This window comes from Carcharhinus amblyrhynchos, chromosome 4 (genome assembly GCF_965287045.1).
Source record: "Carcharhinus amblyrhynchos chromosome 4, sCarAmb.v2.hapA, whole genome shotgun sequence".
Classification (NCBI taxonomy): domain Eukaryota; kingdom Metazoa; phylum Chordata; class Chondrichthyes; order Carcharhiniformes; family Carcharhinidae; genus Carcharhinus; species Carcharhinus amblyrhynchos.
This window is the reverse complement of record NC_137327.1, coordinates 130,997,954-131,012,074: the sequence shown is the minus strand read 5'-3', so window position 1 is coordinate 131,012,074 and position 14,121 is coordinate 130,997,954. Positions and strand designations below refer to the sequence as shown.

Here is a 14,121-nt window from a genome sequence, read left to right as displayed (position 1 = left end):
ATCCAACTTCCTAGATTACCCACAATCCCATACATCTGCATTTTCTGCAGAAGCCTACCATGGTGAACCTTATCGAACGCCTTACTAAAATCCATGTATACCACGTCAACTGCCTTACCCCCATCCACCTCTTTGGTCACCTTCTCAAAAAACTCAATAAGGTTAGTAAGGCACGACCTACCTGCTACAAAACCATGCTGACTATTTCTAATCAATTCATTACACTCCAAATAACTATAAATCCTATCCCTAATAATTTTTTCTAAGACCTTGCCCACAACAGAAGTAAGACTCACCGGTCTATAATTCCCGGCAAAGTCTCTGTTCCCCTTCTTAAACAATGGGACAACATTCGCTATCCTCCAATCCTCCGGGACTACACCAGAGACCAATGACGACCTGAAGATCTGAGCCAGAGGCTCTGCAATCACCTCTCTAGCCTCCCAGAGAATCCTAGGGTAGATCCCATCCGGACCAGGGGACTTATCTATTTTCAGCCCCTCAAGAATTTCCAGCACATCCTCTTTATCAACCGTAATACTGTCTATTTTACACCCCTGCAACCCAATGTCCTCCTCAGCTATATTCATGTCCCCCTGCGTGAACACCGAAGAGAAATATTGGTTCAATACTTCTCCAATCTCCTCCGGTTCCACACACAACTTCCCCCTGCTGTCTGTAACTGGCCCTAATCTTGCCCTGACCAACCTTCTGTTCTTGACATACTTATAGAACGCCTTAGGATTCTCCTTAATCCTATCAGCCAAAGTCTTCTCATGTCCTCTTTTAGCCCTTCTCAACTCACTCTTCAACTCCCTCCTAGCCAATCTAAAGCTTTCTAGTGCACTATCTGAGCCCTCCAATCTCATCCGAACATAAGCCTCCTTTTTCTTTTTAACCATCGACTCAACTCTTTTAGTGCACCACGGTTCCCTAGATCTACCAAATCCACCATGCCTGACAGGGACATACCTATCAAGGACTCGCAGTAGCTGCTCCTTGAAAAAATTCCACATTTCAGATGTTCCCAGTCCCTGTAATCCCCTAATCCAATCCATGCTTCCTAATTCACTCCTGATAGCCTCATAATTGCCCTTACCCCAGCTAAAATTGCTGACCCGAGGTTCACGCCTATCTCTTCCCATCACTAAGGTGAACGTAACCGAATTGTGGTCACTATCACCAAAATGCACACCAACTTCCAAGTCTAGCACCTGGTCTGGCTCATTTCCCAGCACCAAATCCAATATAGCCTCACCTCTAGTTGGCCTGTCTACATACTGAGACAAAAAACCTTCCTGCACGCTTTGTACAAACACTGACCCCTCTAGCGAGCTAGAACTATAGCAACTCCAATCAATATTCGTAAAGTTAAAGTCCCCCATAACAATTACCCTATTACTTTCACTCCTAACCAGGATTGTCTCCGCAATCCTTTCCTCAACCTCTCTAGAACTTTTAGGAGGTCTATAAAAGACTCCCAACAGGGTGACCTCTCCTCTCCTATTTCTAATCTCCGCCCATACTACCTCAACTGACAAGTCCTCATCAAACTTTCTCTCCGACACTGTGATACAGTCCTTGACTAGCAATGCTACCCCACCCCCCCTTCTACCTTCTTCTCTACTCCGACTAAAGCATTTGTACCCCGGAACCTGCAACATCCATTCCTGACCCTGCTCTATCCAAGTCTCAGAAATGGCCACAACATCAAAGTCCCAGGTACTGATCCACGCTGCAAGTTCATCCACTTTATTGCGAATACTCCTCGCATTAAAGTACACGCATTTCAAACCCTGCTCCGCCCCACCCCCACTATGCCGTGCCTTGCATTCCCCAATTATGCCCCCCTCACTTTCACCCCCTTTCCTCACTATCCCTCCCCCCCTCCGAATCAGTTTAAACCTTCCTGCATCGCTTTTGCAAATTTACCCCCCAGGATATTGATTCCCCTCTGGTTCAGGTGTAGACCATCCCTCTTATAGAGGTCCCACCTTCCCCAGAATGAGCCCCAATTGCTCAAGTACCTGAACCCCTCCCTCCTGCACCATCCCCTCAGCCACGAGTTCAAACTTTCCCTCTCCCTATTCCTCTCTAATCTATCCCGTGGCACAGGCAAGAGTCCAGATATAACTACTCTTTCTGACTTCGCCTTGAGTTTCCACCCCAACTCCATAAATCTTTGCTTAATATCCCCTTCCCTTAATCTCCCTATGTCATGTGTCCCCACATGAACTATAACTTGGGGTTGATCTCCCTCTCCCCTAAGAGTCCTGAATACTCTGTCCGATACATCCTGGACCCCAGCCCCTGGTAGGCAACACACCAGCCCAGAGTCCCTACCCTTACCTCCAACTCTCCTATCCGTCCCCATAACTGTGGAGTCCCCAATCACGAGGCCCAATCTCTTACCCCTAACCACCTGAGGCTTGCCAATAGGCTCACCCCCAGAGACCTGCTCCCTTTGGCTATCCCCAGTTGATTTCTCCTCAACTGTAGCCTCCAGGACCGAGAACCTATTTTGGAGGGGAACAGCCCCAGGGGATTGTCCCCCCAACTGCTTTTTGCCCCTCTTCCTGGCAGTGACCCAAGACTTATTCCTAGGAGTGACTATCTCCTTATAACTCCTTTCTATGTCCTGCTCCACTTCCCGAATTATACGGAGCTCCTCTAATTCCCCTTCCAGCTCCTTTACACGCTCCTCCAGAAACTGCAATCTAACACACTTCCCACAAGTAAAATCACCTGAAACACTGTGGGAGTCCCTCACTACATACATCCCACAGGAGATGCAGCTTACAGCCTGAACTGCCATCCCTGAATCAATTACCAGCAGAAAAGTAAAAATATAAAAAAAAAACTTCCCTCACACTTATAATTAGGTTAGAGGAGGTGGAAGGGTGGGATTCTCTACCAGTGTAGAGAATCGGGTATCCTCTCTGCACTAATTTATAGTGTTAGGGGCACGAGAAAAAAAAACTACAACTACCGGTAAGCGTCCTAGTGACGACTTCCGGTTTCTAACTAATTTAAAAAAAAACCGCCGAAACTCGCGACTTAACACTAAAAATAAAAAGTTAAACGGAATAAACAGAAAAATATACCTTATTTTTGCCTCCTCGCACGCCCAAAAATCGCTGCCTCTCGACTCAGCTCCACAGGAACAATGAGGCCGAGACACGGAGGTAGGTGTTTTTAAACCCGAAAAAAAAACTACAACTACCGGTAAGCGTCCTAGTGACGACTTCCGGTTTCTAACTAATTTAAAAAAAAACCGCCGAAACTCGCGACTTAACACTAAAAATAAAAAGTTAAACGGAATAAACAGAAAAATATACCTTATTTTTGCCTCCTCGCACGCCCAAAAATCGCTGCCTCTCGACTCAGCTCCACAGGAACAATGAGGCCGAGACACGGAGGTAGGTGTTTTTAAACCCGAAAAAAAAACTACAACTACCGGTAAGCGTCCTAGTGACGACTTCCGGTTTCTAACTAATTTAAAAAAAAACCGCCGAAACTCGCGACTTAACACTAAAAATAAAAAGTTAAACGGAATAAACAGAAAAATATACCTTATTTTTGCCTCCTCGCACGCCCAAAAATCGCTGCCTCTCGACTCAGCTCCACAGGAACAATGAGGCCGAGACACGGAGGTAGGTGTTTTTAAACCCGAAAAAAAAACTACAACTACCGGTAAGCGTCCTAGTGACGACTTCCGGTTTCTAACTAATTTAAAAAGAACCGCCGAAACTCGCGACTTAACACTAAAAATAAAAAGTTAAACGGAATAAACAGAAAAATATACCTTATTTTTGCCTCCTCGCACGCCCAAAAATCGCTGCCTCTCGACTCAGCTCCACAGGAACAATGAGGCCGAGACACGGAGGTAGGTGTTTTTAAACCCGAAAAAAAAAACTACAACTACCGGTAAGCGTCCTAGTGACGACTTCCGGTTTCTAACTAATTTAAAAAAAACCGCCGAAACTCGCGACTTAACACTAAAAATAAAAAGTTAAACGGAATAAACAGAAAAATATACCTTATTTTTGCCTCCTCGCACGCCCAAAAATCGCTGCCTCTCGACTCAGCTCCACAGGAACAATGAGGCCGAGACACGGAGGTAGGTGTTTTTAAACCCGAAAAAAAAAACTACAACTACCGGTAAGCGTCCTAGTGACGACTTCCGGTTTCTAACTAAATTAAAAAAAACCGCCGAAACTCGCGACTTAACACTAAAAATAAAAAGTTAAACGGAATAAACAGAAAAATATACCTTATTTTTGCCTCCTCGCACGCCCAAAAATCGCTGCCTCTCGACTCAGCTCCACAGGAACAATGAGGCCGAGACACGGAGGTAGGTGTTTTTAAACCCGAAAAAAAAACTACAACTACCGGTAAGCGTCCTAGTGACGACTTCCGGTTTCTAACTAATTTAAAAAAAACCGCCGAAACTCGCGACTTAACACTAAAAATAAAAAGTTAAACGGAATAAACAGAAAAATATACCTTATTTTTGCCTCCTCGCACGCCCAAAAATCGCTGCCTCTCGACTCAGCTCCACAGGAACAATGAGGCCGAGACACGGAGGTAGGTGTTTTTAAACCCGAAAAAAAAACTACAACTACCGGTAAGCGTCCTAGTGACGACTTCCGGTTTCTAACTAATTTAAAAAAAACCGCCGAAACTCGCGACTTAACACTAAAAATAAAAAGTTAAACGGAATAAACAGAAAAATATACCTTATTTTTGCCTCCTCGCACGCCCAAAAATCGCTGCCTCTCGACTCAGCTCCACAGGAACAATGAGCAATTGGCATTGAGAAGCTTGAGAAAAAGGAATAAGGCAGGAGAATGATGAAAGACTCAAACGCCTTTCACAAGTCTTAGGTGTCCCAGAGTTTAACAGGCAATGAAATACTTTTGAAACGTAGACGTTGTTCTACACTCCAAAGTGTTCAAAGGAGTAGAAAAGAAATCAAGATGAAACAAGAGACATAGTGAGGAGACAAAGCAAAGCTGAAGGTTTTAGACACTCTAGATTACAAGGGATGATGAGAGAGAGAGTGACTGCTTAGAGTCCCTGGGAACTAACGCAGATAAAACAATGAAAAGAAGTCACTGACTGCCATGGAGTGAAGATTTTAGATGAAGAAAAGCATGAAGGATACTATACTTGGGTCTGATGAGAGACTGTCTCAGTGGTGACAGCGACTCCTGGATCACAGCTGACACCAATACATGTAGATGGCAGTACGGGTTTAAGCCGCGTGATTAACTTTAATTACCATTACTGTGCTTTTCAGTGATCAGCTTTCTGCAGTAGATGAAACACAGCAGCAAGGCAGCCAGCAGAATAGTTGTCAGAGCACTACAGACCACAGCAACAAGGGCACTGTCATAGGGGGCAGCCTCAGGGTTCAGGACCCTCACCAAATCTGTGCTGGAGATACCTGCGAAACAGACAGAGGGCAAACTGAGGGAGATCCAAATGCAGAAGCTTTATTCTTCAATTTTCTTAGCCTTCGACCAAGCCACTCACCAATGGCTGATCCATCAGTCCTATGGGTGTTAGCAACATCTTGCCAGAGTTTTGAAATCGACTCTTGACTGGCTATTAATTAGCAAGGATTGGAGATTAATGGGCAGGATCATAGAAACCCTGCAGTGCAAAAGGAGGCCATTTGGCCCATCAAGCCTGCACAGACAACAATCCCACCCAGGCCCTATCCCCATAACCCCATACATCTACCCTGATAATCCCTCTGACACTAATGGACACTTTATCATGGCCAATCCACCTAACCCGCACATTTTTGGACAGTGGAAGGAAACCAGAGCACCCAGAGGAAACCCACGCAGACACGGGGAGAATGTGCAAACTCCACACAGCCAGTGACCCAAGCCAGGAATCGAACCTGGATCTCTGAATAATAGAACCCTACAAGAGGCCCTTCGGCCCATCGAGTCTGCACCGAACACAATCCCACCCAGACCCTACCCCCATTTCCCTACATATTATACCCACTAATCCCTCTAACCTACGCATCTCTGGACACTAAGGGGGTGATTCCTTAGCATGGCCAATCAACTTAACCCGCAGACCTTTGGACTGTGGGAGGAAACCGGAGTACCCAGAGGAAACCCACGCAGACACGAGGAGAATGTACAAACTCCGCACAGACAGTGACCTGAGCCGGGAATCGAACCCAGGACCCTGGAGATGTGAAGCAGCAGTGCTAACCACTGTGCTACCGTGCCACCCTCTGGGCACTGTGAGGCAGCAGTGCTAATCACTGTGCCACCAATGTGACTTAATCAACACATGAAAACACACATTGGGTAAATTCAATGGGGCTGTAACTTGCTCAACTGGGGTATGAATCACATGTTCCATGTCCTCCTCAACTGAGAGTCATGACAATGGTGACTCCCATCTATACATGTCAACAGCAATAGAAGAGCATCCAATCCTGACCCCTTTCACCAGAAGAATATTGTAGCATGACCACTGCAGATTCCACTGGGTTTTGCCAACTCAGCACAAACCAGGGACTGAACGGTGAACCTTGCCATTCCAAATATTTACCCACTGAGGGATTGTTACTTGGGCATTTTCAAGTCAGTTACTTTTATACTTACAGAGAACTCGGATCTCACCAAGGAAGATCTGAGGGAGGATCCAAGCCCACATCTCTGTGACGACTCTCGCATGCCTCCAAGTGACTGGTTAGAGGTGTCTGGGCATTTGGGCAGGCTAACCATTCTAACAGCCAGGGATAGTGTGCAGACACATGCTGGACTGATCGTAAAATTCAAACAAATATCTGCGTTGCGGGGGGTTGGGGGAGTGGAATCTATTTATAAATATGTATTTTTTTTAAAAATGGACTTGTTTCCTTGCAGGTAGGATTTAATTGATGCTTTAAAATGTGTAATTGATACTGCAGTCTAAGCAGGGCAGACCTCTCACTATGCAGACAATTTTTTATTGAAATACTCATGTTGACACATGAGATGTTCATGGATTTTACTCCTCACACTTTCAGCCACAAACTCAAGACCATGGTGCTACTGAGAACAGCATGATGTCTAACTGCACAATGAACTAGCTTTTAATGCTGTTTTATAACCTCACTCTGGAATTAAAAGTCTACTGATGACCATGAAACCATTGTCGATTATCATAAAAACCCATCTGGTTCACAAATCTCCTTTAGGGAAGGAAATCTGCCTTCCTTATCTGGTCTGGCCTACATGTGACCCCAGATTCAATGTGGTTGACTCTTAACTGCCTTCCAAGGGCAATTAGGGATGGGCAATAAATGCTGACCAGCCAGCAATGCCCATGAACGAATAAAAAAATCCTCTTGTGACTGCAGGAAACTACAAAGGGTTGTAAACATAGCCCAGTCCATCATGCAAACTAGCCTCCCACCCATTGACCCTGCCTATACCTCCCGCTGCATCAGAGAAACAGCCAACATAATCAAGGACATTCTCTCTTCCACTTTCTTCCATTGGGAAAACGATACAAAGATGTGCGGTCACGTACCAGCCGACTCAAGAATAGCTTCTTCCCTGCTACCATCAGACTTTTGAATGGATCTACCATATATTAAGCTGATCTTTCTCTATACCCTAGCTATGACTGTAACACTATATCCTGCACTCTCTCATTTCCTTCTCCCCGTGTACACTATGAATGGTATGCTTTGTCATAGCTCTAAATTAAGCTGTGACAAAGCTTTAAGTTAAACGGTGGTGGTTATAGGACAGATGTCAGAGGTAGGTTCTTTACTCAGAGGGTAGTAAGGGCATGGAATGCCCTGCCTGCAGCAGTTGTGGACTCGCCAACTTTAAGGGCGTTCAAATGGTCAGTGGATAGGCATATGGATAACATTGGAATAGTTTAGGTTAGAGGGCCATTAGATTGGTTCCACTGGTCGGCGCAACATCGAGGGCTGAAGGGCCTGTATTGCGTTGTAATGTTCTATGCTCGATGTTGTCTATATAGCACAAGAAACAATACTGTTCACTCTATCCCAATACATGTGACAATAATAAATCAAATCAAATCAAAAAAACTATCCTTCCATAACTCAAATTTGGCAAGAAAAAAAAATCAATAAGATAACTGTGCAAGGAATAGTTACTGTTTATATCAATATTATTAGCCTAACATAGATAATTTTATGATTTTTTTCTCATCCATGTGCCATTCCTGGCATGGACAGAATAGATGTACAACTTGTTCCCAGGACCCTGCCAGTATCTCTCTATTAATACTCATTGCAAAATATATGGTAATGGTTTTCACTTGGCCTTGTGGAGAACTGTCCTGACCTTTGTTTGACACTGGTTTACCCTGTATTAGGAAGGTGAGGTCAGAAGATTGCTATGCGGCGGGGGGGGGAATTGCAGACATGGATTTTGTGTTCCGATGTTTGACCGCACTCCACACAGTGTCACCAACCCACACCAGTGCCGCCATTTCTGGAATCCCCAGCACTTGAATAGTCATCTCCAGGACACGGCACTGACTGACCCAGAAAAATCACAGGCAGATTAGAAAGTCTTTGAGTGTTTATAACTTCAAAAAATATGACAGATGAGATTTCAAAAATCGGTTATCTCCCAATCCAATTAGTATGGAAAGGCAGTGTGCCACAAGGACAAGGCAGTAAAAATCAAGAGCCTTGGGATGTCCCTGGGAATCAATTGATTCCTACAGACCTACCAACATATTGTATGGCCAACTTGCCTTACTTCTGAGCTTCTGGAGATTCCGTAAATGTCTGTCAAAGTTTTGCATGTTTATTGATGTCTTGTCTTTTACTTCACAGGTGATTCGGTCCGCCTTGTTGACCAACAAGGGGGATACACGCGGTGGGCCGTGCGAGGGCTGCTCTTGGATGTTGCTTCGAGAGTTGCCTAGTGCTTCACGTCGTTAGTGTAGGCTTAAACTGGACCATCTGACAGGCAACACGACAGCTCAGTGGCTATCACTGTTTGCTGTGCAGATTCATGGATTTGGGCCGGTGTCTGCGGGAGTTTGCACATTCTCCCCGTGATTGCGTGGGTTTTCTCCAGGTGCTCCGGCTTCCTCCCACACCCCAAAACCGTGCTCTTAGGCTGATTGGCGTAACAAATTATCCGTAAATAAGTCTTCCCACAATCTTCCCCAATAGGCGTAGACAAAGGTCATGGGTAGAGGAGAGCACTCATAATGTTAAAATGGCAGTGCGGGCTCGTTGGGCCGAAGGGCCTGTTTCCCGTGCTGTGTTGTTTATAACAGGAGGGTGTTCATCCAAGCAGAGTTACTAATCCAAGCCCCACACCCCTGACACCAACCCTGCACTATGCAGTGCTTACAAACCATGATGACATTCCGCACATGCACAGTGGCTTAGCACTGCTGCCTCACAGCGCCAGGGACCTGGGTTCGATTCCTGGCTTGGGTCACTGTCTGTGCGGAGTCTGAACATTCTACTCATATCTGTATGGGTTTCCTCCAGGTCCTCCGATTTCCTCCCACAATCCGAAAGACATGCTGGCTAGGTGCATTGGCCATGTTAAATTCTCCCTTAGCACGCCCGAACAGTTGTCAGAGCGTGGCGACTAGGGGATTTTCACATTAACTTTATTGCAGTGTTGATGTAAACCAAGTTGTGGCTCTAGTAAATAAATGAAACAATGGGCCACAGGGTCATCTGGACCACAGAAGAGGTCCTTTGAGTCTGCTCTGGCAAAACTACATTAAATCTGCATTAAACTCACTCTCCAGCATCAATCCATAGCCTTGAACGTTATGACATTTCAAGTATTCATCCACGTACTTTTAAAGATTGTGAGGGTTTCTATCTCTACTACCTAGAACTAGGGGTCATAGTTTGAGGATAAGGGGTCATCCTTTTAGGACTGAGGTGAGGAGAAGTTCCACCACCAGAGGATGGTGAATGTGTGGGATTCACTACCACAGGAAATAGTTGAGCCCAAGATGTTGTTTCATTTCAAGAAGAAATTAGATATAGCTCTTGGGGCTTAAGGGATCAAGGGGTAAGGTGATAAGGGGGCATCAGGATATTGGATATGATGATCAGGCATGATGATGAATGGGGAGCAGAGTCAAAGGGCTTAACTGCCTAAATCTGCTTCTAGTTTCGACATTTCTACCCTCCCAATGTGGTTTCTGAATGTTTTCAAGTCAGACACACGCAAAGAGAAGCTATCATTTACACTGAGGTTCACCGGGAGGTGCTGGGTCTGTGCAGGGAATACATTCTGTATCTGGCAATCCTCCAAGCCTGGTCTTCCTGTAGAACCTGCAGGAGAGCAAAACAGGAAGGATTTACTGGAGAAACCTCAGCAGGGGTCAAAGGTCCGTAGCAATGCAACCAAAGCTGAAACAGATAGAAGAAAATGAGTAGATGAACCAAGTGATAGTGATTAGATATTGCCATCCTAAACCAGGAAGCGTGCAGAAAAAGTTTACTAGGATGCTACAGGGACTTGATGGTTTTGGTTTATAAGGAGAGGCTGGATAGACTGGGAGAGTAGGAGGCGTAGGAGTGATCTTATAGAGGTCTATAAAATAATGAGGGACACAGATAAGGCAGATGGTGAAATTTAAATTCAATAAAAATCTGGAATTATAAGTCTCCTGATGACCACAAAACATTTGTCGCAATGACCCATCTGGGGTTCATTAATGTCCTTTCTTTTCCCAAAAATAGGGGAGTCTAAAACTACAGAGCAAAAGTTTGAGGTTTGAGGGGAGAGATGCAAAAGGTTCCAGAGAGGCAATTTTTTCATACAGAGGGTGGTGAATGTCTGGAACAAGCCGCCAGAGGTAGTAGTAGAGGCGGGTACAATTTTGTCTTTTAAAAAGTGTTTAGACAGTTACATGGGTAAGATGGGTATAGAGGGAAATGGGCCAAACATGGGTAATTGGGACTAGCTTAGTAGTTAAAAGAGCAGCATGGACAAGTTGGGCTGAAGGGCCTATTTCCATGCGCTAAACCTTTATGGTTCAATAAAACCTGGAGATTTGAAAGAGAGGTGACTTTTTGAGAAAGTTCCAGAAGTAAAAAGCCTTAGTTATGATTTTACGGAAGATAATGGGGCAGAGAATGTCTTCATGCACACATTGGTATAACAACCTGAATAACTCTTCCATTCCCTTGTCTTATTGTTGGGACGGTGAGCAGGAAGGTTACTCTGCAACTGTCTATCTGAAACCTGACTTCAGGAGTCCTTGGAACTGAAACACTGTGCCTAAATTGGAAGGGAGTTCTGCTCTGCAGAATTGGCACCCCTCGCTTGTTTAACCACAGTTTAAAAATAAATAATGTGCGCTCTTTTAATCCTATGAGATTCTAACTTTGTAATCAGTCCTGCGCAGATATTTTTCTCCGTATAACTTTGGCGGATGTCCTCTCTTCCACCTTTTGCCGTCGGGAAAAAGATACAAAAGTCTGAGGTCACATACCAACCAACTCAAGAATAACTTCTTCCCTGCTGCTGTCAGACTTTTGAATGGACCTACTTTACATTAAGTTGATCTTTCTCTACACCCCAGCTATGACTGTAGCACTACATTCTGCACTCTCTCGTTTCCTTCTCTATGAACTGTATGCTTTGTCTGTATAGCGCGCAAGGAACAATACTTCTCACTGTATGTTAATACATGTGGCAATAACAAATCAAATCAAAAAAATCAAAACAACTTGTGTGATTCACAACGAATTTACTTCTTCCTGACGCAGAACTGTTAAGAATTCATGAGATATGTTTTCCTCTGTTTGGTGTTAGCGAAGACGTTTCTAAATATAAATGGGATTACACCGGTGAACAGAGGGAAAACGAACCTTGAAGAACAAGGTGAGAGTCTTTGTCCTCACACTTACCCTGGCAAGCATTTCCCACACACCGCATTACTGGACATTGTGCAATTCTTTTCTTGAATTCGATTCACGAGCACACAGGAAAGACACAGTTTGCATTTCTGCTGTCCCCAGCTGTCCTTGTACCGTTTGGGCCTGCAGATTACGCACTGTGCATCGGCCCCAGCTCCAAATCCACAGTCCTGCAAGAACAATATTAACAATCATCAACTTCACCAGCTCCCAAATACAGAGCTTCATAATGTGGCGGGATTACTCCCAGGACAAGCACTGTCGAAGGTGGTGTGGGTTAAAGGTTATTCTCTGAGCCATCGTCTAAATTTGTAGGATCCCTACAGTCAAGAAGGAGGCCATTTGGCCCAACAAGTTTGCACCAACAACAATCCCAGTCAGGCCCTATCCCCATATCCCCACATATTTACCCTACTAATTCCCTATGACACGAAAGGGCCATTTATCATTGCCAATTCACCTAACCCGCACATTTTTGGACTGTGGGAGAGAATCAGAGGAAACCCACACAGACAAGGGGAGAAAATGTAAACCCTACACAGACAGTGACCCAAGCTGAGAATTGAACCTGGGTCCTTGGCGCTGTGAGGCAGCAATTCCATGCCGACCATTTAGCTAATTTAACAAAGGAACCGAATGGTATATCAGGACCATCCTTTTAGTTGAACTCGGGCCTCCTCCACATGACGAGCAAGGTGGTGTACGCAGATAAAATGTTATCAGCTATGAAGAAATGTGTCTGTTTTCCCCTCTTTCTTGTCAAGGCAATTGGTCATAGTGGGAGATAAATTCATGAGTTAGAGGGAGCCATTTAGCACCTCATTAACACAGCCATTGTGTACAAGGCTGGATAATGAATCAGGCAGACAATCGGACATCTTTTAGGTGAAGTCATCGAACATCTAGCCTGATAATGCTCTTTTCTGAAACCCCCAATTCACCAACAGAGACCTCGAGTTCCAGGGGGGCGCACGGCAAAACCATATTGCCTGCTATTTACCTTCCTTTGACAGCAATGGACAGGAACTCACGAGCTGGGATTTTATATGCCGATTTGGGACTGGCATGTTCAGTGGTGAGAATAGAAAACATGCTGAGAAGGACCTCAAGCTTTTCCCTGGGTGGTACGGTAGCACAGTGGTTAGCACTGCTGCTTCACAGCTCCAGGGTCATGGGTTCGATTCCTGTCTCAGGTCACTGCCTGTGTGGAGTTTGCACATTCTCCTTGTGTCTGTGTGGGTTTCCTCCGGGTACTCGGGTTTCCTCCCACTGTCCAAAGATGTGCGGGTAACGTTGATTGGCCATGCTACGAAATTGCCCCTTAGTGTCCTGGGATGCGTAGGTTAGAGAGATTAGTGGGTATAATATGTAGGGCTATGGGGGTAGGGCATGGGTGGGATTGCGTTTGGTGCATACTCGATGGGCCGAGTGGCCTTTTTCTGCACTGTAGGGTTCTATGGTTCTTGAGTATTGCAGGAAAAAAAGACATTTCTGTCAGTTTTTCATCTTGCATTCATCAGAACATTCGCAAGAATTGGCAGCACTGCCAATCTCACCACCAGTGCAGGAATGGTCCATATCTTCGCCGGCCAGCTGGATCACTCGGAGTCTGTGAGGATATTGATGCCGGGCATCCCTCCACCAGCCTGGGATCTCTCCCTCATGCTGCGTGCCAGTGTGTCCTGCATGGAGACAGATGGTGAGAATATAAGGAGGACCCCTGCCACCAGGCCATTTGGTGAGTGCGGCTATGGACAAGATGAGGACGTGACCCGCAGGGGAGACGAAGGTGTGTGTGAGAGAGTGAGTGGCAGAACAGGGATCCTTCAGCTGGACGGCTGAACTCTATTGGAGAACATTGGTGCTGACCGCCACTGCTACTGCCCCCCTTGTGCTGGATTGGCATCCTTGCTTGGTGGTCTTCATCCAGGCCCCCACAGCGGCTGATAGGCACTCAAGGGACGGGTCGCTAAATTCAGGAGCAGTATGTTTCTTGGCTTTGGAAGCCACCAGTAAGCAGCAGCTTCCTGTCCCTTGTGGAGTTCCAGTTGTGCCCAGAAGCAGCCTTTAAATATGGTACCCAGATTACTGAAACCCTGTAATCAAAGCAGGTCGGGTGAATCAATGGTGCCCTGCCAGCAATCCAACGTGAAGCCCATACCCCTGCATTCTTTATACCAAGTGTCACGATGGATAAAGCCATCAAC

The 14,121-nt window shown here is 45.5% G+C and overlaps 1 protein-coding gene across 1 annotated transcript in view; it reads right to left on the bottom strand.

Annotated features, from left to right (window-relative positions):
- The window catches only part of eda2r (ectodysplasin A2 receptor), a 49,585-nt gene that overhangs the window by 17,128 nt on the left and 18,336 nt on the right, over window positions 1–14,121 (bottom strand). Inside the window, exons 4-6 of the mRNA XM_080188037.1 lie at window positions 11,906–12,084; window positions 10,248–10,321; window positions 5,285–5,449 (exon numbers count right to left, since the gene is read on the bottom strand). Coding sequence (XP_080044163.1) covers window positions 5,285–5,449; window positions 10,248–10,321; window positions 11,906–12,084 — 418 coding nt within the window. The remainder of the gene's footprint in view (window positions 1–5,284; window positions 5,450–10,247; window positions 10,322–11,905; window positions 12,085–14,121) is intronic.